This window comes from Dysidea avara, chromosome 8 (genome assembly GCF_963678975.1).
Source record: "Dysidea avara chromosome 8, odDysAvar1.4, whole genome shotgun sequence".
NCBI lineage: Eukaryota > Metazoa > Porifera > Demospongiae > Dictyoceratida > Dysideidae > Dysidea > Dysidea avara.
In genome coordinates this window covers 15,480,036-15,505,843 of record NC_089279.1, presented here as the reverse complement: position 1 = coordinate 15,505,843, position 25,808 = coordinate 15,480,036, and the positions used below count along the sequence as shown (strand labels likewise).

The following is a 25,808-nucleotide window of genomic DNA, read 5'->3' as shown; positions in this document are numbered from 1 at the left end:
AAAGTTTCATAATTGTATCGCATGGTGTACGAAATGTTCATTTTTTTGGTGCTATGCCGCTCTACTACAATACCAACTTGGCAGGCAATGAGACAGCTCACATAACACAAAATTTGACTTGCTTAGTTTCCTAGCTGAAATATTGAATTTAGCTACCAAAGTGGTGTGATAAGAATAATTACTATGCAGCAGTGATGAGATACTAATGCTTAATCGTATGAAACTCAGTGCACAAACTAATGTGCTCATAAAGCACACAAGCATAGTGTGCTATTAAAAGTACTAACAGCATTGTATGAAATATATGTGACCATATTTAGCATATATGGGTGCAAGAGCCAAAGCTGAGATAACACCAACATGAAGTTGCTGCGCTACTGGCTAACAATTTCCACATCAAACTCACCTTCAACTTGTTATGTCTGCTATTGGTAGACTGTTTTCTGGCAGCCTGTATAACCACGCCAGATGTCTGTACAGGTCCGCAAACACCAAGGAAATGCTTTGGAGGGTTCATACACAAGCAGGGAGCTGAATATGTGATGTACATATGCCTGATTTGTTAGATTTCAGTCTGAATCCTACCTCTGACACTGCTTCATGGACTGGTGGTTTCAGTTACCAACTTCGTCCATTTTGTAGTTTATCTCTTGCCTACCCCGCTGCCCCCACCCTCCACCCCTTTTTGAGAACTCGTGATACAGCAATACTGATGGTGAAAGACCTATCTAAAATGGTGGGAACTCTACAAGGAATACCTTGACCACCAGGTGCTCTTGAAGATGCTCCATCTTTGTTGAAAAATCCATACATGTAGCTGCCAAGGTTGGTGAGTAACAATGCTTAAGCAAAAAGAGTGCTTTATTTTCTGTAATGCATTCAAGCGTGCTATATTTTCCATTTACGTCACAATATGGTACAGTTATGCATTGGTTTGGAAAATAAAGAACAGTTGTGCACTGATTGGAAAATAAAGAACCATTATTTACAAAAAAAAGATAACATTTCTAAATACCAAAAGTAGTCCTAAGATACTATTTGTTTGTTTTACTACCACACCTGTACTATATAGACATGTACCAATTGTCTGATGGTTGAAAACCAACGCTGTTCGAGTTCACGAAATGAATGCTCCAAACAAGATGGCAAGATAGCATAAACCAGTTAAAGCACTGCTACACTTGTACAATATGAAAATAAAAGTGCTTGGGCTTGGTCTCGAGCCTAATATAGCACTCGGCTTCACCTCGTGCTACATTAGTCTCTCACCCATGCCCTTGTGCTTTTATTTCCATATTGTATGTGTGGCGGTGCTTTAACCAATACAAAATATGTTTTTCCCTAAATCAACAATGTACCCATAAGGTTGATTTCTAAATTTTGGTCACATATGAAATCAACCAGATTTATATACTGCACTCACCACAAGAATCCTACTACATTCACCTTATTTATTTCTGGGCATAGATTTGATAATGCATGGCATATAACAGTTATATTTGTTTGTATAGGTCACATACTATCTGATCAGATGTCCATTAGAGAGTACTGCATGACTCAGCTGAAAACTGTATGGCTACATATGAGGACCAACTTTGTATGCAGTGATGATGAAAGATCATTCTTTATTATGAAGTCCATGTACACACTGTTAATGGTATGTTAGTTACAGTCCTAACATTATTATCATGTTGTGATTTATATTACGTAGTTATATCAAGATGGCAAGCTTACCTTCTCTAAAGGTAGATTTGATGATATAGAGTCACTTGATACATATGAAAAGACATGGCACACAAGTATTTATGCGCCCTCAAAAGCCAATTTACAAGTTGAAGTATGTGTGTATTAATACATAGACTAAAAAATGTAGTGTTGTACTTTATGTTTTAATATATGTAGTTGGAAAATCATTCATCTGATTCAATGTGGATGCTACCAGCTCTTAAGAAATACAGGTACTGTATGAATTCTTTATTGTATGTATGTAACAGTAAAGATTAATTGCTTTTTTCATTTTAGGATTCTTAATCAACAGTACCCACATTTAGCTACTGAGAATGAATATATGAAGAGCCTGGTTGCTGCCAGAGAAACTCATGACCTAAATGATGAGCATCTCTTTGTTCTTCATCGTTTTACATTGGAGCATGATAGGCTGCAACTTGGTGGAGCTCTTCTTCCAGATTTGGTGGAGTTCTACCAGTGGATCCACACCCACTTATCCCATCTGGTGACATATGAAAGAGCACAGGAAATCACTATTGGAGATGTTATTAAATTGAGTGCTAAACGGTATCCTCCTAAACTCCATGAGCGTCTTACCAGTCTCTATCATAACTTTAGTAGTAAGTTATTTTTCTTTGAGTTTCCTTAATTTCTTTGAGTTACCTTAATAGATTAGGGCTGAGTAAAAGGAAACTTTTAACATCTGAAGTTTTTTGCAGTAAATATCAAGTCCATGTTGCGTATATCAATAATATCTGAACATTTATTATGTCTGTGTAATATCATGGAGTCTACCATGCAGGTATAATACAGGACATAAAATTGCACCTGCACTCCCCACTATTGTTTGGAATGAAAATGATTTGCTTTAATTAAACAGTCAACATTATAACAGAACATTCAATTGTATCTATTTTAGTAGATCAACACACACTATCGTCATGCGCCAAAGAAAACCAGTGTGCCAGACTGTGAGTATATTAAAACGAAGGAATAAAACAGCTTTTCATGTGTGCATAGCTCCATGGTTCCTTCTCCAAACACACCATTTCTGCATTATAGCTGTCCAACAGGTAGGATGGTAGGCCACAACAAATTTGATTAAATTTACAACAGCCATTTGTGAGATATGAGCATTCAAAGTTTTAATTTAATTTCTTCATTTTTTTCTTCTTATGCCATAGGAAGGGGAGGGTGGGGCTATGGGATGGGGCTTTGATTTATTTTTACACACTTTACAAAAATTGCTATAAAATTTAAATGTGTAATTCAATTGCCTCAATCTTTAGCACTAATGAAGAATGTATAGAGGACTTGCAGTGTGACGTAAATCATCGTAATTGCTAAGCAACCATAGCTGTCGGCCATGTTTCAGGACAGTGTCGTGGCTGAAAAGCGTTTTCTCAGGATTTGGAACAGGCTGCAATGAAACAAATCAGTATTGAGTTGTATTGTAAATACCACCCAGCTTTTTAAAAAAGGCGAAGAAGTTAGAATTGGTGAGTAATGTATCGAAGTTTAATTAGCCACCTATTTCACAAAGCCAATGATAAGATCTTCTACTTCGAAACCAGCCCCACTTCCCAGTGCCACTATACCCAGCGCTTAGTGAATAAGTCTCGTTATGTTCATTCTGACCCAATATGTGCCATAGAAAGTTGTTTCAAAACATGTCCTCCCAGCAACCGTTGCTTCACGCATGCAAGTCCTCTATAAAGGTGAATCACATACCAATGAATCTGATGAGCACCCAAGGAGTTATGAGCATTTATTCATGTAAAAAGGTCAAACTGGCTGCAGGGTAAACCGAGTACAGTGGAACTTCTCTTATCCAGGCAGTCTGGTACATATTACTGTCCATATATCAGAAATGTCCGTATCTAACAATAACATGCTAACATGCTAAAGTAATGGACAGGAGATACAAGTAATGTTGTTATTGCTATCAGTTAGTATGCAGTTATGTGGACAGAAAAGGAAGTCACTACAGAACAGTTACAGTCACTCCCTTGGGCTGAAAAATGTAATATCACCTAGAAACCAATGGGTAGTTATTATTAGTAGGATAAAACAGTTACCATACAGGTAAGCAGCAACCTTTAGGCTACCTCCTTGTGCTTTCATCTAACCCAAACTTAATTTTGGTCAATAGACTACAAACCACATTATTGCTTGGACTGTCTGGACAATGGAGGTGCCTGGATAATAGAGGTTCGGAGGTTTCACTGTATGGGAATAACTTGAAAATTAGTGTGTACGTCAGCTGATCATCATAACGATGCTTTTGATAGTTTGAATAGTAATAGAATTACAGCTTTATAAAAACAAAAAATGTAAAATCTCAGAATCAAGATACTCTAATAGAGCAGTCAAAGCGATTAAAAAGGTGTACAAAATATGAAAATTCTAGTTTAAATCTGCTAATAAGTAATTGAATAGAAGCACTAGATTGTTCTACATGGAACATTCTATGTATGTTGTTTTAGAAGTTCTCAAAAAAAATGTGCACTCTATTAGAGTATTACAATATTATATAGTTATTATACAACAGCACGAGTGCTCTGCCTGATATAAACGTACGAGCCTGAGGGCCATCAGCCCCAAAGGCAAGTGCGTTTATACAGGCACAGCACAAGTGCACGTTGTATAACTGTTATGTACCACTCATCTAATAGGTGGGGAGAATCTCACAAGGCAGCTGTAACACTTATAAAGGCCAGGTTTCTAACATCGATTGTGGGTAACCAAGCCAAACGTTGCGATGACGTTCCCTCTAGAGTACTGCAGCCACCTGAGATATTGAAAGCTAGTATGCCATGGGTTATATCACTAACCTGCATTTGCTGTTCGACTCTCATCATGTAGTGCTCAGCATGCCAACGTGATCACTCAATCGCCATAATATAGACTAAGCACCAGACTAATCACCATAGTGATTCTCTTGAGCGAAAAAAGATGATTTTAGTAAATAAAACCTAACTACTAAAGAATACTATAATTCTTACTATTCACACTGGCTAAACTCGAATCTGGTGGCATGACAAAAACTGGTTACCACAAGTGAACGTAAAGGTGAGTATTATTTAGAATACAATAGTTTTATTGAGTCATTGTCGAAGTAGACTACAGTTTAATCTGGGCTAAGATGGCACCATACTAGTAAGGTGTATAAATACGTTTATATATATATGTAGACTAGAGTTGTGGCCACCACGTTGGCTTTTTCGATTGCCATTGGCTGCTTGGTAAACATTATACATATAGGTGACGTTATGGCCCACAATCAACCTTTACATGTCAGGCTATAAAATACTTCGAGTGATCTGTGAAGTGTCTTTCCACCTATTAGGTGAGGTGTCGTAGCGGTCTTAGCCACGGCACTTGTGCTGTGCTACACAAAACCGCAAGTGGTCAGTGCAATATCTATACATTGCACTGTGCTCAGTGCATTATAACTTATAATGCACTCGTTGCAGTCTACAAAACCGCAACCAGTGCATTATAAGTTATAATGCACTTGCTGCAGTCTGCAGCAATGCGATATACAAATTATGGCACTGGCGGTGCCTTTGAACTTCCCACGCAGAGTGGTACATTATTACCAAATATTGAAGTAAATCATGCAATAATACAATCAATACATGTAAGTCTGTCTTCAATAATCATCATTGTGTCTGTATAAAAGGAAGATATGTGAGTAAAAACAAACTCTAAAGTCAGCCATAAGGTGCCAAAATCAGTTATGGACTGGTTTTGGGGCTTTATAAAGTACAAAAATAAGTGAGATCCATACAAAAACAGCCAAGCTACCCTACCCTGATCTACATGAAATTAACACAGAAACAGTTAGACTGTACTTATTTATGTAATGATTATTGCTATTCTTTTACATTAGTGTGTTATCCCTAAGGTTTTCCTTATAAATAAATAAATAAAATAAAACAGGTAATTAAGCTGCAAAAAAAATATGGTGTGGTTTTAAAGGGCCTGGGAGAAAAAAGTTGTAAAATCAAAGGTGGCAGCCAAGAAATGGTTGCAATGATGCAGACAGCAATAGTGCAAAAGTGTGTGCTTTGAAGAAGGGACAATGGAGCTATGCATGCATGAAAATGCTTTCTTTGTGTCAATATACCCATCTTGTGGCATACTGGCTTTCTTGGCCACATCCATGTATCTTGATCTGTGGTCCCAATGATAGGATTCGATGTTACAACTTTACTGCAACTGAGGCAGATTCAGTGATGCTTAAACAACCTCCTTATATTGTTTTATAATGTATTAAGTAGCTTAGGGGCAGAGAAAGTAGTTGATATGAGCATAGATGGCGGAAAGGGGGAGGGGATAGGGGCCTGAAACCCCCACTTGAAATAGATCTTGCCAAAATCATCCTTTTTGGAGTGGGGCTGAAAACTGTGAGAAAATTGATATACTCTAATAGGACGTTCAAATACCCTAATAGAGCAGTCAGGATGCTTCATAAAGACGTGTTCCTATAGTTAGTTTTAAAATGGAAAAAATTGCCTCCAGTGAGAATTGAACCACTGACCTCTTACTTCAAAATTGAAGTATTACCATTTCAGGTGTCCATGGCTATTTTTTATCATACACTACGATGGTAGTGTATAGTAGGAACCACAAAGGAGTAGGGGTAGTCCACGAAGTAACATCACCCAAAAACCAGCCTCAATTTTCCCTGTTGACAATGAGGCAGTATTGGTTAATACATTTAAGCTCAAACAAGCTTTCAGATTGACCCAAAACGCTTTCAACAAGTTGCTACGGAATTCAAAAAAAAAAATAAAAAATTTATGGAATTTTCTACTGAATGACTGACTGAGTAACTGATTGAGTAACTGACTGACTGATTGATGCCTTCAAACAAGCGTAACTCAGTAACGGCTAAGGCTACGGAATTGATTTTTTCACTGTTTGACATCGCTTTGGCCTGAGAGGTGCCTTTTAGCATACTGCAGTGTGTACAATACATTCTTTATGGACTTACCAGTGTCCTCCTTTGTGCCCCATTCATCTTTGCAGACAGCGAAAAGTGTTGATTTTGTGGTAGCACGTGATGGCTTCCCTTCATAATGGAAATCATCCATATTGGCTATTTTGTTAGCAGAGGTGCTTTTCGAACAGTTCTTGATTCGTACTGCTGTGTAACAGATTGATCATAGCCAATAATGAAGCGTAATGGTTACTTCACTATTCAGACAATCATTAATATAACTGGGGCGCACAGCACCATTTCTTTCTTTGGGTATGCGTGGATTACAGAGATGCTTTTTGAACAGTTCTTGATTCGAAATGCTGTGTAATGGGTTGAACATAGCTAACAACAAAGCATAATGGATACTTCACTTTTCAGACGATAATTGATACAGCTGGGTGCGCTGTACCATTTCAGATGTGGTGTGCGTGGGTTCACCAGTCATAATAATAATTAAATATTTTACAAGAAGGTGAACAAACAAGTACACCAAAAAATTTGGAATTTTCAACCAGAGTAGGGACCATAGCACATCAATAAAAAGTACTGAAACAAGCTGGAGTAGTCTATGATATTAAATCACCGTAAAACAATAAGAAGTGTTTTATGTCCCTACTGTGCATTTCCATTATGGTATCTTGAGCACAGTAGGGATATAACACTTCTTATTGTTTTACTGTGATTTAATTTCGTGCACTACTCCAGCTTGTGGTCCCTACTCTAGTTGAAAGTTCCAAATTTTTTTGTGTAATCGTTGTTTATAAATGATGTATGTTTATTAATCTGTAGTCAACATTACCAAAAAAAAGTTTTCAAATAGCCTACCTAAATACTATGACTAATAATAATTGAAATGCTTCAAATTGTACCCATAAATTAATTCTGGTGAACTTTGAGACATTGTAAAAGCTAAAATAGCTACAGCTTCTGTGGGTCCGTAGCCCCCCAGACCCCCTGCTGCCAGAGTTTCTATACTCTGGTCAGCCCCCCTGACATCAACTACTTCCTCCACCACTGGATGTGAGGGGGGCTGATCAAGTATATACGATGGCTATAAGGAATCTGAGGGTGCAGCCCTCAGATGCTGTAGCCATTTTAGCTTTCACAATGTCTTAAAGTTCACCAGAATTGCTTTATAGGAGCATTTAAAAGCACCATCAAAGTTTTTTAGTGAAACGTAATTAAAACAGATTATTTGCAGTTACAAGAAACTTTTTGGCAATGTTGACTATATACAGATTAATAAATACAAAACAGCCTTTACACACCTGGAAATAGTTGGTGCAGTGGTAAAACACTAAATATCAAGAGGTCAGTGGTTTAATTCCCGCTGTAGGCATTTATTATGTTTTTAGACTACTTTTAAGAACAATTTTTTATAAAGCGCCAAAATTTTCTATTAGGGTACTTGAACATTGTATTAGAGTACAGGTGTATATCAATCTTTTACAATTTCAGTCCAACTCACAAGAAGGATAATTTCAGTGAGATATCATTCTGAGAAGGAGTGTGGCTAAGCCATTCCTCGGCAGACCAAGGAGAGGCTTCAGCCCCCCTAGCTTAACACCCACCCCCTTCCCCCCACACACACACCTTTTCCGCCGCCTATGCAGTAGCTGGTAGAAGTGTACTGTAGGCCACCATAGATTAAAAAGAGTTAGGGGAAGGACTAAGCTCTTCTAACAGTCACTGAGAATAATTAATATTTTGTAAAGGTATTGAACAGTCAACTGTTTTTAAAAATATAATATCCAAAAGAATCATACATTACAGTAGGGACCACAAAGGAGTAGGCGTGGCCCATGGGATAACATCACCCAAAAACCAGCCTCAATTTTCCCTGACGACAATAAGGCAGTATTATTGGTTAGGTAAAACTAAGCCCAAACAAGTTTTCAGATCAACCCAAAATGCTTTCAACAAGTTGCTATGGAATTTAAAAAAAATTTATTTAACAGAATTTTCTACTGACTGACTGAGTAACTGACTAATGCCTTCAGACAAGTGGAACTCAATAACGGCTAAGGCTACGGGCTTGGTTTTTCACTGTTCGATGTCGCTTTGGCTCGACCGATGCTTTTTGGCATACCGTGGTACGTACAGTGCATTCTTTATGGACTTACCAGTGTCCTCCTTTGTGTCCCATTTATCTTTGCTGACAGTGAAAAGTGTTGATTTGGTGGTAACATGTGATGGCTTCCCTTCGTATTGGAAATCATCCGTATTTTTCATGGTGGCTATTTTGATAACAGAGGTACTTTTCAAATAGTTCTTGATTCGTACTGCTGTGTAACGGGTTGAACATAGCCGACAAAGAAGTGTAATGGATACTTCACTTTTCAGACAATAATTGATATAACTGGGGTGTGTGGCATCATTTCTTTCTTTGGGTATGTGTGGATTGCAGAGGTGCTTTTTGAACAGTTCTTGATTCGAAATGCTGCGTAACGCGTTTAACATAGCTGACAATGAAGCATAATGGATAGTCTTGTCCCCCAGACCCTTCCTCAAGTGCACTTATCAATTTTAGATTATAAGCTTGCATCGGGAAGGGTCTGGTGAACACCCCCATCCAGTCTTGTCCAGCTAATCCCCAGAATTTTTAGAGCATTAATTGGTGTTGAATGACTATTCAAGGGGTGAAGATTATGCCATTGCATCACGAAGCCACAAACCTCTGTAAAGATCTTGGAGTGAGCTGATAAACGGTACTCTCTGGCAAGCCCACCACATCTACGATGCTTACAAAAACTCCCTGCCACTTCTTAAGTAAGTAGAGTGCTCATATGGGGCTTGTCACAATAATTCCAGGGCAACAAACCTCACTGCTAAAGCTGGCCTATAGTAAACTTACTTAGGAAGTGGCAAGGAGTAGTTGTAAGCATTTTAGAGGTGGTGGGCTTGCCAGAGAGTACCGTTTCTCAGTTCACTCCAAAATCTTTACAGAGGTTAGTGGCTCACTTCTTGTATAGTCATTCAGCACCTGTTAACGCCCCCAAGATTCTGGGGATTGGCTGGACTAGACTGGATGGGGGTGTCCTTTCCGATGCAAGCTAATAATCTAAATCGATAAGCACGCTTGAGGAAGGGTCTGGGGGTCGAGACTACATAATGGATACTTCATTTTTCAGACAATAATTGGGGTGCGCAGTGCTATTTCAGATGCGGTATGTGTGGGTTCACCAGTTATAGTAATTATTCACAAAAAAAATTTAACAAACAAGTACACAGAAAAATTTGGAATTTTCAACTAGAGTAGGGACCACAACACATCGATAAAAAGTACTGAAACAAGCTGGAGTAGTGCACAATATTAAATCACAGTAAAACAATAAGAAGTGTTATATGCCTGCTGTGCTCAAGATACCATAATGGAAATGCACAGTAGGAATATAACACTTATTGTTTTACTGTGATTTAATATTGTGCACTACTCCAGCTTGTTTCAGTACTTTTTATCAATGTGCTATGGTTGCTACTCTAGTTGAAAATTCCTAATTTTTTCGTGTACTTGGTTTATGTCAGCTCAAAACATTTTCCTAGGCTTCTGCACTGTTAAAAAAAAAAAATTTCGATTGTGGATGGCGTCTACTTTATCCTCTTCACTTTCACCTTCCTTCTCACGAACTTTTGAGTGCTACTATTGACCTTAAACTGCCTTGCTCAAACCGCGTATTTCGTCGGAGTTCGAAGGTGACGCCGTGGACGGCTGGTACAGCCGTTCGACAGTCTTACTGTCTCCTAAACGCTCACGCTGTTGTACCGTGGCTCTAGTAAATAACGGTACCTGTGAAGGCAAGCCATCTTTTTGGTAGGAACATTCGTGGTTGTTGTTATTGTGCAGGTTTCAACGTCTGGCACCTTTCATTGTCAAGATGACCACACCAGCAGTCAAGCGGGGACGCGAAGAAGATAACACCCCACCAAAAGCACTGAGTATGCCAGGTGATATTTGTAACCATTGTAAAAAGAAGTGTACTACCAAGGGTGAAGGTAGTGAGGCAGCTCAGTGTGATATTTGTTTTTCTTGGGTCCACACAGCTTGTGAGGGTCTAAGTAAGGAGCAGTACAAACTGCTTGCAGAGGTTACTAAAAGTATTCCTAACCTTGTTTATTGCTGCAAGTTGAATGGTTGTGAAACACGTTTTAAGCAGTTGGTCAGAAATACAGATGTATCTACTAATAGTGTTGACAGTATTACAGTTAATCTTCAACAAGGTCATGAGCTAGTCAGCAGAAAATTACAAGAAACAGCTTCCAAGATAGAAGAGTTATCTGCCTGTCTAGTAGCCCTATCATCAAAGGTTGAAGCCCTTGCACATGATCAGTCTAAATCTGACAAAAGTGTTCCTACAACCAAACCCCCTTCACATCCTCCACCTTCTACCGGTGCTGCAGAAGCCATAAATGTCATCAGAGAATATTCAGAAAGGGAACGTCGTAAATGTAATGTTGTTGTATACAATTTCTCAGAATCAGATGAAGATAGTGATGCTTTTGCTCACGTCTGTAAAGAGGGTCTCAGGCTTAACATAAAGATAGTTAAGGTACTACGATTAGGTAGATCTGCTAGCAACAAAGCTAGACCTCTCTTAGTAACAGTCACAGATCTAGAAGAGAAGCTGCTAATCCTAAGAAATGCTCATAATCTTCACCGCCACAAAGACTTCAGTAACATTTTTATCTCACCTGATAGAACAAGACAAGAGAGAGATACATTTAGAATGCTCAGAGATGAATTAAAAAGAAGGAAGTTAAGTGGAGAAACTAACTTGGTAATAAGAGATAACAAAATAGTAGTGTTAAGCAAGCCAGTTAATAATAACCCTAGTCCCGTTACTACTGCCCATACATCTGCACCACCAACTCAAATTCAAGCCATGGATCAATCGCCACTCATTACTTTTGCTACCCCACCTCCCTCTAACAATTGTTCCTGACCCTGTTAATAGTACACCTACATCTAATCTACCTTCTAAAAAATTAACATTGATTTCAGTAAACATACAATCCGTAGTTAGTAAAAAGCAAGCTTTGTGGGAATCTATTGACTTGTACCAACCTGATTTCATTACTGGTTGCAAAACATGGCTATCCCAATCAGTTTTTGACAGTGAAGTTCTCCCTGAAAATTATAGAATCTATAGGAAAGATCGAAGTGATGGCTATGGAGGTACTCTAATTGGTATAAAAAGGCAGTACCAATCAGAACTTATTGACTGTGACAACCACTGTGAAATATGTGCAGTAAAAGTGAAAGCATCTTCAAACTCTAGTGACATAATGATACTTATAAGTGTATACAGACCCCCTAATAGAGATGTATCTAATTACCACTCACTTTGTAATGCTATCTATAGCATTGTGTTAGCCTATCCAAGGGCAGTGATTGTTTGTGCAGGTGACCTAAACTTACCTGATATATGTTGGAGCACCAGCTCCGTTTGTGGATATAGATATCCTCTGGAGATCAATAATATAACATTGGACTTAGTTTCTGATTGTGGGTTTACTCAAATGGTTGAGCTCCCAACTCAAGGATCAAACCTATTGGACATACTTTTTACAAACAGGCCAACCCTAATACATCGATCTGGTCCAGTTCCTGGAATTAGTGACCATGACATCATTCTCACAACATTTCAAATGAAGGCATCATACCAAGAAAATACAGCTCGTAAAATATTCCTGTGGAATTCCTTGAATCATAATGACATAAAAACTAAGTTACTGGCACTTAAGAACTACTACACATCTGTATTTACTGAAGATACCCCCGTTGAGCTTCTCTGGAATGTTTTACATTATAACTTACTGGATATTATGGACAATTACATCCCATCTAAAACCGTCCGTATAAACCACAAACAACGCTGGATTAGTCGCAACATCAAACAGCTAAGGAGGCGTAAGCAGAGGTACTACAACAAAGCAAGATCCTCAAATTCAATTTCTGACTGGAATAGGTTTAAAGATATTAAGAGAACTATGCAAAGGGAAACTAGACGTGCTTTCAATCAGTATATGTATAAGACTATCCACAATCCTTATGTGTATGGTAAGCGGAAAATGTTCTATAAGTACATCAAATCTTTAAGATCTGATCACACTGGTATACCCTCCTTAGAAAGAAATGGGCAATCCTATACAACAAGTCAAGAAAAAGCGATGATCTTGAACGAGTACTTCTGTACTGTTTTTACACCAGACAGAAATGGTGAAGACCTGCCAAGCATTGGGGACTCTCCTTTCTCAAGTATTTCTAAAATCAATTTACAGGCCTCTGGAATAACTAAGCTTCTAAAAGATCTTGATCCATCAAAAGCTGCAGGACCCGACCACATCCCTGCTAAATTTCTGAAGATGTTTGCTGAAGATTTGACTCCATGTTTGTTCATTTTGTTTTCAGCTTCCCTTAAACAAGGCATAATCCCTACAGATTGGAAAAAAGTAACAGTATCACCTATTTTCAAGAAAGGATCACGATCCGACCCAGCTAACTACAGGCCCATTTCACTCACTTCTTTATTATATAAAACTTTAGAGCACATTATTTACTCGCATGTGATGGGTCATTTAGAACGTAACAATATCCTCTCAACCAATCAGTTTGGCTTCCGCCAAAAACGCTCTGCTGATCTTCAACTACTATTAACCGTCCATGACTTAGCATCCAGTTTAAATGACAATGCACAAACTGATTGCATACTGCTGGATTTCAGCAAGGCTTTCGACAAAGTTTCCCATAAACTCTTACTGTTAAAGTTAAGGTACTACGGAATTACCGGAGAGACAATTAACTGGATTCAGTCTTTTTTAACCAACCGTAAACAGCAAGTTGTTTGTGATGGTTCTATTTCAGAAGTTGTCAATGTTACCAGTGGAGTACCTCAGAGCTCTGTATTGGGCCCCTTACTGTTCCTTGTTTTTATAAATGACTTACCCAGCTGTATCAAATCTACTTGTCGCCTATTTGCAGATGACTGTCTATTGTATCGCCAAATTCACTCTAAGCATGACTCCGATGTCCTACAGAATGATTTACATTGTCTGGAACATTGGGCAAACAAATGGTTTATGCAATTTAACCCAATTAAATGTGTTGTTTTAACAATTACTCACAAAGTGCATCCAACTGTCACACACTACACACTGTATGATCAAATGCTTGCCCATGTACAGGAAGCTAAATACTTAGGACTTACATTAGACAGTAAACTTACTTTCAACAAGCATATTGAGTGTATCTGTAAAAGAGCTAACTCTGCCCTAGCATTCATAAGAAGAAACACTCATTTCTGTCAGAGGATTATTAGAGTTGATGCTTATTGTACATATGTCAGACCAATTTTGGAGTACGCAGCTTTTGTTTGGTCCCCCTATACCAACATTAACATTAACAAATTAGAATCTGTTCAAAGGAGAGCTGCTAGATATGTGATGTCTGATTTTAACAGATACAGCAGTGTTAGTGAAATGTTATCAACTTTACAGTGGGACAGCTTGAAGAAAAGACGAGATATTCAGTCTCTATGTGTCCTTTATAAAATCTTAAATGGTTTAATAGATATTTCACTCCCAGAATGTATGATTAAAAACTCTCTTATCACTAGAGGTCACAACAAAAGATTTGTTACAATATCTTCAACAGTTAATAGCTATAAGTACAGTTTTTTTCCACGAGTAGTCCCTCAGTGGAATGCTTTACCAAGTGTCACTGTCAATGCACCAACTCTACAACAATTCTCTGCACTTGTACACTAGTGATCTCTTCAATTACTTAATTACTTATCCTTAATTAATTTACTTACTTAATTACTTATACTTAATTAATTTACTTACTTATTTACTTACATTCTAATTTAATTTGTAACTAATCATTGTACTATGCTCATGCATATGAGTCTTACAATTATAAAATATAATAATATGTTTCCATGGTACTAAATGTCCCACTGTGCCAAAATTGAATTTCTTTTTGCTTTCTCATATACTGATTAGTAAAATTGTTGGTGCTGTTGAGAAATGACGGTTTGTGACTATGCATCACACATAGACTTGAATTTCAGGTTGCCATTTTGTTAAGTGCATTTGTGACCGGATCTGCGAAAATAGGACATAATTGCATTTTTTAGAATTCCTGTTTATTATATCTAATCCAAAACAGCCAAGCTGTAAAAAAAGTGTGCGGCCCTCAGAAAGGCTATGGTGAAAAAAGATGTGAAATCCAAGGTGGCGGCCAAGAAATGGCTGTGATGGTAGGTTAATGGTAAAAATTTTAATAATGACAATTCAGGTAAATTTTGTGAAGCGGCACAAAAATTCACCTGAATTGTCGTTATTAAAATTTTTACCATTAACCTACCATCACAGCCATTTCTTGGCCGCCACCTTGGATTTCACATCTTTTTTCACCATAGCCTTTCTGAGGGCCGCACACTTTTTTTACAGCTTGGCTGTTTTGGATTAGATTTCATTTCTTTTTGTATTTGTATACCCCAAAGCCGGCCTATGGCCAGCTTTGGGACTTTTTTAACCTACGTTTTTTTCTTTACTGCAGGAAGACGAAAAGATGAAGTAGATGTACTTTAAATATTTTATCAGTAAATGTACAAATTATATATATATAATACATATGTGATCAGATTTGCGAAAAGGGGTCTTCCACACACATCCAATTTGCCAACTTTGACAATTGATAACTTCAGATTGGAAAGAGCTATTGCCTTGAAATTTGGACAGTGGTGATTTCTTTGCAGCTGAACTCTCTACATGATAGTTTCTTTGTAGCTGAACTCTCTACAAGGTAATTTCTTCTAGCTGATCTCTCTACAGGGAGATTTTTTGTAGCTGAACTATCTACAAGGTAACTTCTTCTAGCTGATCTCTCTACAGGGTGATTTGTTTGTAGCTGAATTCTTTACAGGTGATTTGTTTGCAGCTGAGCTCTTTACAAAATGGTTTCTTTGTAGCTGAACTCTCTACAAAGTAACTTCTTCTAACTGATCTTTCTACAGGTGATTTGTTTGTAGCTGAACTCTCTACAAAGTAACTTCTTCTAACTGATCTTTCTACAGGTGATTTGTTTGTAGCTGAACTATCTACAAAGTAACTTCTTCTAGCTGATCTCTCTACAGGGAGATTTGTTTGTAGCTGAACTCTCTACAGGTGATTTGTATGTAGCTGAATTCTGTACAGGTGATTTGTTTGTAGCTGAATTCTGTACAGGTGGTTTCTTTGTAGCTGAACTCTCTAAAAGGTAACTTCTTCTAACTGATCTTTCTACAGGGCAATTTGTTTCTGGCAGAATTTTCTACAGGGTGATTTCTTTGCAGCTGAACTCTCTACATGATGGTTTCTTTGTAGCTGAACACTCTACAAGGTAATTTCTTCTAACTGATCTCTCTACAGGGTGATTTGTTTGTAGCTGAACTATCTACAAGGTAACTTCTTCTAGCTGATCTCTCTACAGGATGATTTGTTCGTAGCTGAATTCTGTACAGGTGATTTGTTTGCAGCTGAGCTCTTTACAGAATGGTTTCTTTGTAGCTGAACTCTCTACAAGGTAACTTTTCTAGCTGATGTCTCTACAAGGTAGCTAGTTTGTAGCTGAACTCTCTACATGGTGGTTTCTTTGTAACAGAACTTTCTACAAGGTGACTTCTTCTAGCTGATCTTTCAATAGGGTGATTTGTTTGTAGCTTCACTCTCTACAAGGTAACTTCTTCTAGCTGATCTCTCTACAGGGAGATTTGTTTGTAGCTGAACTCTCTACAGGTGATTTGTTTGAAGCTGAACTCTCTAAATGATGGTTTCTTTGTAGCTGAACTCTCTACAAGTTAACTTCTTCTAGCTGATCTCTCTACATGGTGATTTGTTTGTAGCTGAATTCTGTATAGGTGATTTGTTTGCAGCTGAGCTCTTTAAAGAATGGTTTCTTTGTAGCTGAACTCTCTACAAGGTAACTTCTTCTAGCTGATGTCTCTACAATGTCACTAGTTTGTAGTTGAGCTCTCTACATGGTGGTTTTTTTGTAACTGAACTCTCTACAAGGTGACCTCTTCTAGCTGATCTTTCTACAGGGTGATTTGTTTGAAGCTGAACTCTCTACAAGGTAACGTCTTCTAGCTGATCTCTCTACAGGTAGATTTGTTTGTAACTGAACTCTCTACATGATGGTTTCTTTGTAGTTGAACTCTCTCAAGGTAACTTCTTCTAGCTGATGTCTTTACAGGGTCACTAGTTTGTAGCTGAATTCTCTACATGGTGGTTTCTTTGTAACTGAACTCTCTACAAGGTAACTTTTTCTAGCTCATCTTTCTACAGGGTGATTTATTTGAAGCTGAATTCTGTACAGGTGGTTTGTTTGCAGCTGAGCTCTTTAAAGAATGGTTTCTTTGTAGCTGAACTCTCTACAAGGTAACTTCTTCTAGCTGATGTCTCGACAAGGTCACTAGTTTGTAGCTGAGCTCTCTACATGGTGGTTTTTTTGTAACTGAACTCTCTACAAGGTGACCTCTTCTAGCTGATCTTTCTACAGGGTGATTTGTTTGAAGCTGAACTCTCTACAAGGTAACTTCTTCTAGCTGATCTCTCTACAGGGAGATTTGTTTGTAGCTGAACTCTCTATAAGGTGATTTGTTTGTAGTTGATCTCTCTGCAGGTTGATTTGTTTTAGCTGAACTCTCTACAGGCTGATTTGTTTGTAGCCGATCTCTCTACAGGGTAATTTGTTTGTAGCTGAACTCTCTACAAGTTGATTTGTGTGTAGCTGATCTCTCTGCAGGTTGATTTGTTTGTAGCCGATCTCTCTACAGGGCAATTTGTTTGTAGCTGATCTCTCGACAGGGTGATTTTTTGTAGCTGACCTCTCTTCAGGGTGATTTGTTTCTAGCTGATCTCTCTACAGGGTGATTTGTTTGTAGCTGATCTGTCTACAAGTTGATTTGTGTGTATATAGATGATCTCTCTGCAGGTTGATTTGTTTGTAGCCGATCTCTCTACAGGTAATCTGTTTGTAGCTGAACTCTCTATAAGGTGATTTGTTTGTAGCTGATCTCTCTGCAGGTTGATTTGTTTTAGCTGAACTCTCTACAGGGTGATTGCTTGTAGCTGAACTCCTTACATTGTGTCTAGTTTCTAGCTGATGTCTCTACAGGGTGATTTTTTGTAGCTGAACTCTCTTCAGGGTGATTTGTTTCTAGCTGATCTCTCTACAGGTAGATTTGTGTTGATTTGTTCATTGCTGATCGCTCTAAAGGTAATTGATTTGTTGCAGTTGAACACCCTGCAAAGTGTTTTGTTTGTAGCTGATCACTCTAAAGGGTAATTTGTTTGTAGCTGAACTCTCTCCACAGTGACTTGTGTGTAGCAGAATTCTGTGTAACTGAATTCTCTAGAGAGTGACTTAATTGTAGCTGAATTCTCTACACAGTGCATGACTTGTTTATAACTGAACTTTCTTCAGTGTGACTTGTAATGTTCTGAATCTCTATAGTGGTATATTTGCTTAGCTCTCCACATGGTGACTGTCTTCTTGCTGAACTGTCTATAAGATTAACTGTTTGCAGCTGAACTCCCTACAGAATAACTTGTGATGTAATAAAATTCTATAATGGAGTAAATAAATTAGCCGAATGTTCTATTAGGGTGACTGTTCTATTAGAGTATCTCGATCTCGCATTTGCTACACGGAGTTGGCTTTCGAATCATAACTCAGTGGTTTGTAATCACATTCTTCTGTACTACTGCAAGGACTTTCTATGAAGATTATTCCAGCTATACACCGATTTTCAGCTCATTGCTCTAAGCGGTTTGCCTAGTAGGCGTGAAAACTAATACTTTTTATTCATAAAAATCGATCGCGTTATTGTGACACAGGTTGGGTTTTGTGTCATATCTCCGTGGTCTTTATCTCGATTCGTTTCAAACCACCAAAAGGCACTCCTACGATGGTTACTCCATCTACATAGCAATTTTCAACTCATTCCATGAAGCGGTTTACCCTGTAGGCGTGACAACAAATCGATCTTGTTTTACGCGAATAATCGGTCATAACTCCTGAACCATTCATCGGATTTGTACCAAAGTTGATGCTAGGATTCGCCTTTGGACTCCCTTTCTGTGTGCCAAATTTCAAGGCGATTGGAGTACGTGTTTGCTTGTTATAGCAATTTTTGCAAGTGTGCGAAAAGACGAAGAAGAAGAAAAAAAAAACCAAGAAAAAAAACGAAACTTTGGCAGCTCGTATCTCGGAAATGGCTGGAGCGATTTCCTTCAAATTTGGAATGTAGACTCCCTTGGCTGGCGGGCAACTGTGTAGCAAATTTGGTTCCAATCAGATAAGTGATCACCGAGATACAAAGGTGTGAAAATGACGTTTTCGTTCTTCCTGTCAATATACTCACGGTGTGGCGCGCCGGCTTCTTGGGCCGCACGACACACTACCGTGTGTCTTGATATTTATAATCTACTTAGCCAGGTGTACCTACTGGCAAAGTTTCAGCTTCATATGCCAATAACTTTGGGAGTTACAGTCCTACAAAGTAGCAACAACATAAAAATCGATTTGTACAGCAAGGATAGGGAAAATAAATTACAGGCGCTTACAAATACAGTTGTAACTTACCAACGGATTGAGGTACGGAGCTAAATTCTCACCATGGTGTTTGCCATGAACATGAGAATCAAATACTGGGTAAGTTTTTCTTTTACTCGCCCTTCTTCACTGCATACAAAGGCAAAATTTGTGAAGTAAAATCAATCGCGTACGATCGCTTCGACATGACGTAAACAAACGCTCGTATCCTTGAGTCTACTGCAATGAAACAAAGATTTCCAAGTCCTCTTGAGTAGGCGAATAAGATGATATCCAAGTTTTTATTGTAAGTCCCTTCCTTCACTAAAAAGGAAGGGTTAAAAAATTTACGGAATTTTTCAATAATACGCAAGTATTTTACCCAATGTATTCAATGCTTTATACTGTAAATTTAGGCTTGTGCAAGCGATTATGTCCCTTTTTTGCAGATCCGGTCACATTTTATTGTGATAATCCCTGATACACATGCAGCTTCTGATTTTTCCATATTTTTGTGAAATTGATGTAATAAAAATATAAGATTTTATAGTTTCAGTATTTTCCCACATGTATATACCATACATACTGTACCTCTATAATAATATTTTAGAGAAGTACAATAATTATATAAAAATCAATGGAGGTGCTATTGGAGAAGCAACATGTGATAGGACTGCGAAACCTACTGATGCTCAACCTATCGATGATGACACTCGTCTGATCAACTTTCTTAGTCATGAAAGTGAAGATATCACTAAATATGATTGGCTTCATATTGTTCTGATGGATGTTGTAAGTGGATACACACTAGATGATGGTACAAGTTAGCTATAGTGGAGTGACATCACCATCATATAACCCATGGATCTCTATAATTTATTTCATATTAATTTCTTTTCTAGCATGACTTTTGAACAAGTAAAACTTTAAATTTGAGACAGATGTTTATTTTCAACAGGTCTAAGTGGTGTTCAGAGTGTAAAATAAATTAGAGTCATGTGTTTTATTAGGCCAAATGCTACGCTGCACGTGCACCTTATAATAGACATTGTGTACCTGCCAGCAGTATTTGAGTTTTAATTTTACATCTGAAAGCTCTTCAACAAATTAACCTTCACATTTCATGCATTCCATTTATTAATGAACTGACGAATGTTATAATTTTTCAAACATTTACATTAATTATGACAACTCAGATGTCTTCATGAGCATTTCTTTTTAAATGGCATCAATGATCACTTATGTGTATTGCAATAATGAGCCTATTTTAGATCCAATATTATATCAATATTTCAGCAATCAATTGGAGCAACCAAGGAAATATTCATAATAATAATAATCTAATCAAAAACAGCCAACTTGTAAAAAAAGGAGTGCGGCCCTTGAAAAGGCTATGGTGAAAAAAGATGTGAAATCCAAGGTGGCGGCCAAGAAATGGCTGTAATGGTAGGTTAATGGTAAAAATTTTAATAACAATTCAGTGAATTTGGTGCCGCTTGGTCTTGGCACAAAATTCACCTGAATTGTCGTTATTAAAATTTTACCATTAACCTACCATCACAGCCATTTCTTGGCCGCCACCTTGGATTTCACATCTTTTTTCACCATAGCCTTTTCAAGGGCCGCACTCCTTTTTTTACAGCTTGGCTGTTTTTGATTAGATTTCACTTCTTTTTGTATTTGTATACCCCAAAGCCGGCCTATGGCCAGCTTTGGGGCTTTTTAACCTATATATTTTTCTTTACCACAGGAAAAAAGAAAAAGATGAAGCAGATTTTATAAATACTTTAACTCATTCTGATTTTATCAGTAAATGTACAAATTATATATATAATGCATATATCAAGAGTTCATAATATAAAAAAGAGAGCATATCAAGACACGCGGTAGTGTGTCGTGCGGCCCAAGAAGCCGGCGCGCCACACCCGTGAGTATATTGACAGGAAGAACGAAAAGGTCATTTTCACACCTTTGTATCTCGGTGATCACTTATCTGATTGGAACCAAATTTGCTACCCAGTTGTCCGCCAGCAAAGGGAGTCTGCATTCCAAATTTGAAGAAAATCGCTCAAGCCATTTCCGAGATACGAGCTGCCAAAGTTTCGTTTTTTTTTCTTCGTCTTTTCGCACACTTGCAAAAATTGCTATAACAAGCAAACGCGTACTCCGATCGCCTTGAAATTTGGCACACAGAAAGGGAGTCCAAAGGCGAATCCTAGCATCAAATTTGGTACAAATCCGATGAATGGTGCAGGAGTTATGACCGATTATTCGCGTAAAACAAGATCGATTTGTTGTCACGTCTACAGGGTAAACCGCTTCATGGAATGAGTTGAAAATTGCTATGTAGATGGAGTAACCATCGTAGGAGTGCCTTTTGGTGGTTTGAAACGAATCGAGATAAAGACCACGGAGATAAGACACAAAACCCAACCTGTGTCACAATTACGCGATCGATTTTTATGAATAAAAAAGTATTAGTTTTCACGCCTACTAGGCAAACCGCTTAGAGCAATGAGCTGAAAATCGGTGTATAGCTGGAATAATCTTCATTGAAAGTCTTTGCAGTAGTACAGAAGAATCGGATTACAAACCACTGAGTTATGATTCGAAAGCCAACTCCGTGTAGCAAATGCGAGATCGAGATACTCTAATAGAACAGTCACCCTAATAGAGCATTGGGCTAATTTATTTATTCCATTATAGAAATTTATTACATCACAAGTTATTGTGTAGGGAGTTCAGCTGCAAACAGTTAATCTTATAGACAGTTCAGCAAGAAGACAGTCACCATGTGGAGAGTTAAGCAAATATATCACTATAGAGATTCAGAACATTACAAGTCACACTGAAGAAACTTCAGCTATAAACAAGTCATGCACCCTGTAGAGAATTCAGCTACAATTAAGTCACTCTCTAGAGAATTCAGTTACACAGAATTCAGCTACACACAAGTCACTGTGGAGAGAGTTCAGCTACAAACAAATTACCCTTTAGAGTGATCAGCTACAAACAAAACACTTTGCAGGGTGTTCAGCTGCAACAAATCAACCTTTAGAGCGATCAGCAATGAACAAATCAACACAAATCTACCTGTAGAGAGATAAGCTAGAAACAAATCACCCTGTAGAGAGTTCAGCTAAAACAAATCAACCTGCAGAGAGATCAGCTACAAACAAATCACCTTATAGAGAGTTCAGCTACAACAGATTACCCTGTAGAGAGATCGGCTACAAACAAATCAACCTGCAGAGAGATCAGCTACACACAAATCAACTTGTAGAGAGATCAGCTACAAACAAATCACCCTGTAGAGAGATCAGCTAGAAACTACACACAATGTAAGGAGTTTAGCTACAAACAAATCACCCTGTAGGGAGTTCAGCTAAAACAAATCAACCTGCAGAGAGATCAGCTACAAACAAATCACCTTATAGACAGTTCAGCTACAAACAGATTACCTTGTAGAGAGATCAGCTACAAACAAATCACCCTGTACAGAGTTCAGCTACAAAAAATCACCCTGTAGAGACATCAACTAGAAACTAGACACAATGTAAGGAGTTCAGCTACAAGCAATCACCCTGTAGAGAGTTCAGCTAAAACAAATCAACCTGCAGAGAGATCAGCTACAAACAAATCACCTTATAGAGAGTTCAGCTACAAACAGATTACCCTGTAGAGAGATCGACTACAAACAAATCAACCTGCAGAGAGATCAGCTACACACAAATCAACTTGTAGAGAGATCAGCTACAAACAAATCACCCTGTAGAGAGATCAGCTAGAAACTACACACAATGTAAGGAGTTTAGCTACAAACAAATCACCCTGTAGGGAGTTCAGCTACAAACAAATCAACCTGCAGAGAGATCAGCTACAAACAAATCACCTTATAGACAGTTCAGCTACAAACAGATTACCTTGTAGAGAGATCGGCTACAAGCAAATCAACCTGCAGAGAGATCAGCTACACACAATTCAACTTGTAGAGAGATCAGCTACAAACAAATGACCCTGTAGAGAGATCAGCTAGAAACTAGACACAATGTAAGGAGTTCAGCTACAAGCAAATCACCCTGTAGAGAGTTCAGCTACAAACAAACCAACCTGTAGAGCGATCAGCTACAAACAAATTACCCTGAAGAGAGGTCAGCTACAAAAAATCACCCTGTAGAGATATCAGCTAGAAACAAATCACCCTGAAGAGAGGTCAGCTACAAAAAATCACCTTGTAGAGAAATCAACTACAAACAAAACACTTTGCAGAGAGTTCAGCTACAAACAAATCAACCTGTAGAGAGATAAGCTAGAAACAAATCACCCTGTAGAGAGTTCAGCAACAAAGAAACCACCATGTAGAGAGTTCAGCTGCAAACAAATCACCTTATAGAGAGTTCAGCTACAAACAAATCACCCTGTAGAGAGATCAGCTAGAAATTAGACACAATTTAAGGAGTTCAGCTACAAGCAAATCACCCTTTAGTGAGTTCAGCTACAAACAAATCAACCTGCAGTGAGATCACCTACAAAAAAGTACCTTGTACAGAGTTCAGCTACAAACAAATTACCCTGTAGAGAGATCGGCTACAAACAAATCAACCTGTAGAAAGATCAGCTACACACAAATCAACTTGTAGAGATATCAGCTACAAACAAATCATCCTGTAGAGAGATCAGCTTGAAACTAGACACAATGTAAGGAGTTCAGCTACAAGTAAATCACCCTGTAGAGAGTTCAGCTAAAACAAATCAACCTGCAGAGAGATCAGCTACAAATAAATCACTTTATAGACAGTTCAGCTACAAACAAATTACCTTGTAGAGAGATTGGCTGCAAATTAATCAACCTGCTTAGAGATCAGCTACACACAAATCAACTTGTAGAGAGATCAGCTACAAACAAATCACCCTGTAGAGAGATCAGCTAGAAACTAGATACAATGCAAGGTACAAGCAAAATCACCCTTTAGTGAGTTCAGCTACAAACAAATCAACCTGCAGTGAGATCACCCACAAAAACGCACTTGTACAGAGTTCAGTTACAAACAAATTACCCTGTAGAGAGATCAGGTAGAAGAATTCACCTTGTAGAGAGTTCAGCAACAAAGAAACCACCATGTAGAGAGTTCAGCTGCAAACAAATCACCCAGTAGAAAGATCAGCTAGAAGAAGTTACCTTGTAGAGAGTTCAGTTACAAAGAAACCATCATATAGAGAGTTCAGCTACAAAGAAATTACCCCGTAGAGAGTTCAGCTAGAAGAAGTCACCTTGTAAAGAGTTCAGCTACAAAGAAACCATCATGTACAGAGTTCAGCTACAAAGAAACCACCTGTACAGAATTCAACTACAAACAAATCACCCTGTATAGAGGTCAGCTAGAAGAAGTTACCTTGTAGAGAGTTCAGTTACAAAGAAACCATCATATAGAGAGTTCAGCTACAAAGAAATTACCCCGTAGAGAGTTCAGCTAGAAGAAGTCACCTTGTAAAGAGTTCAGCTACAAAGAAACCATCATGTACAGAGTTCAGCTACAAAGAAACCACCTGTACAGAATTCAACTACAAACAAATCACCCTGTATAGAGGTCAGCTAGAAGAAGTTACCTTGTAGATAGTTCAGCTACAACAATTCACCCTGTAGAAAGATCAGCTAGAAGAAGTCACCTTGTAGAGTGTTAAGTTACAAAGAAACCATCATGTAGAGAGTTCAGCTGCAAACAAATCACTCTGTAGAGAGTTCAGCTACAAAGAAACCACCATGTAGAGAGTTCAGCCTCATGCAAACCACCTTGTAGAGAATTCAACTACAACAAATCATCCTGTAGAGAAGAAGTTACCTGGTAGAGAATTCAGCTACAAAGAAACCATCATGTAGGGAGTTCAGCTACAAAGAAACCACCATGTAGAGAGTTTAGCTGCAAACAAATCACCTGTAGAGAGTTCAGCTAGAAACAAATCACCCCGTAGAGAGATCAGCTGGACAAAGTCACCTTATAGAGAGTTCAGCTACAAAGAAACTATCATGTAGAGAGTTCGGCTGCAAACAAATCACTCTGCAGAGAGTTCAGCTACAAAAAAATCACCCTGTAGAGAGTTCAGCTAGACAAAGTCACCTTATAGAGAGTTCAGCTACAAAGAAACTATCATGCAGAGAGTTCGGCTACAAAGACACCACCATGTAGAGAGTTTAGCTGCAAACAAATCACCTGTAGATAGAAACAAAATACCCTGTAGAGAGACCAGCTAGAAGAAGTTACCTTGTAGAGAGTTCAGCTACAAAGAAACCATCCTGTATATAGTTCAGCTACATTTCAAGTCACCCAGTAGAGAGATCAGCTGCAAAAAAATATCCTGTGGGGAATAATGGGCATGTAATAAATATATGTATATAATTTGTATAATTACTAATAAAATCAAAAATAATTGAAGTACTAAAATTCTTCTTTAAGTTCTTTTCTTCTTCCTGTAGTAAAGAAGAAAACACATGGGTTAAAAAAGCCCCAAAGCCAG

General features: G+C 38.1%; 1 protein-coding gene across 1 annotated transcript in view; it reads left to right on the top strand.

The window, feature by feature from the left end:
- The window catches only part of LOC136264088 (uncharacterized), a 238,778-nt gene that overhangs the window by 200,898 nt on the left and 12,072 nt on the right, over positions 1–25,808 (top strand). The window contains exons 63-67 of the mRNA XM_066058779.1: positions 1,512–1,657; positions 1,712–1,837; positions 1,903–1,958; positions 2,023–2,348; positions 19,906–20,087. Coding sequence (XP_065914851.1) covers positions 1,512–1,657; positions 1,712–1,837; positions 1,903–1,958; positions 2,023–2,348; positions 19,906–20,087 — 836 coding nt within the window. The remainder of the gene's footprint in view (positions 1–1,511; positions 1,658–1,711; positions 1,838–1,902; positions 1,959–2,022; positions 2,349–19,905; positions 20,088–25,808) is intronic.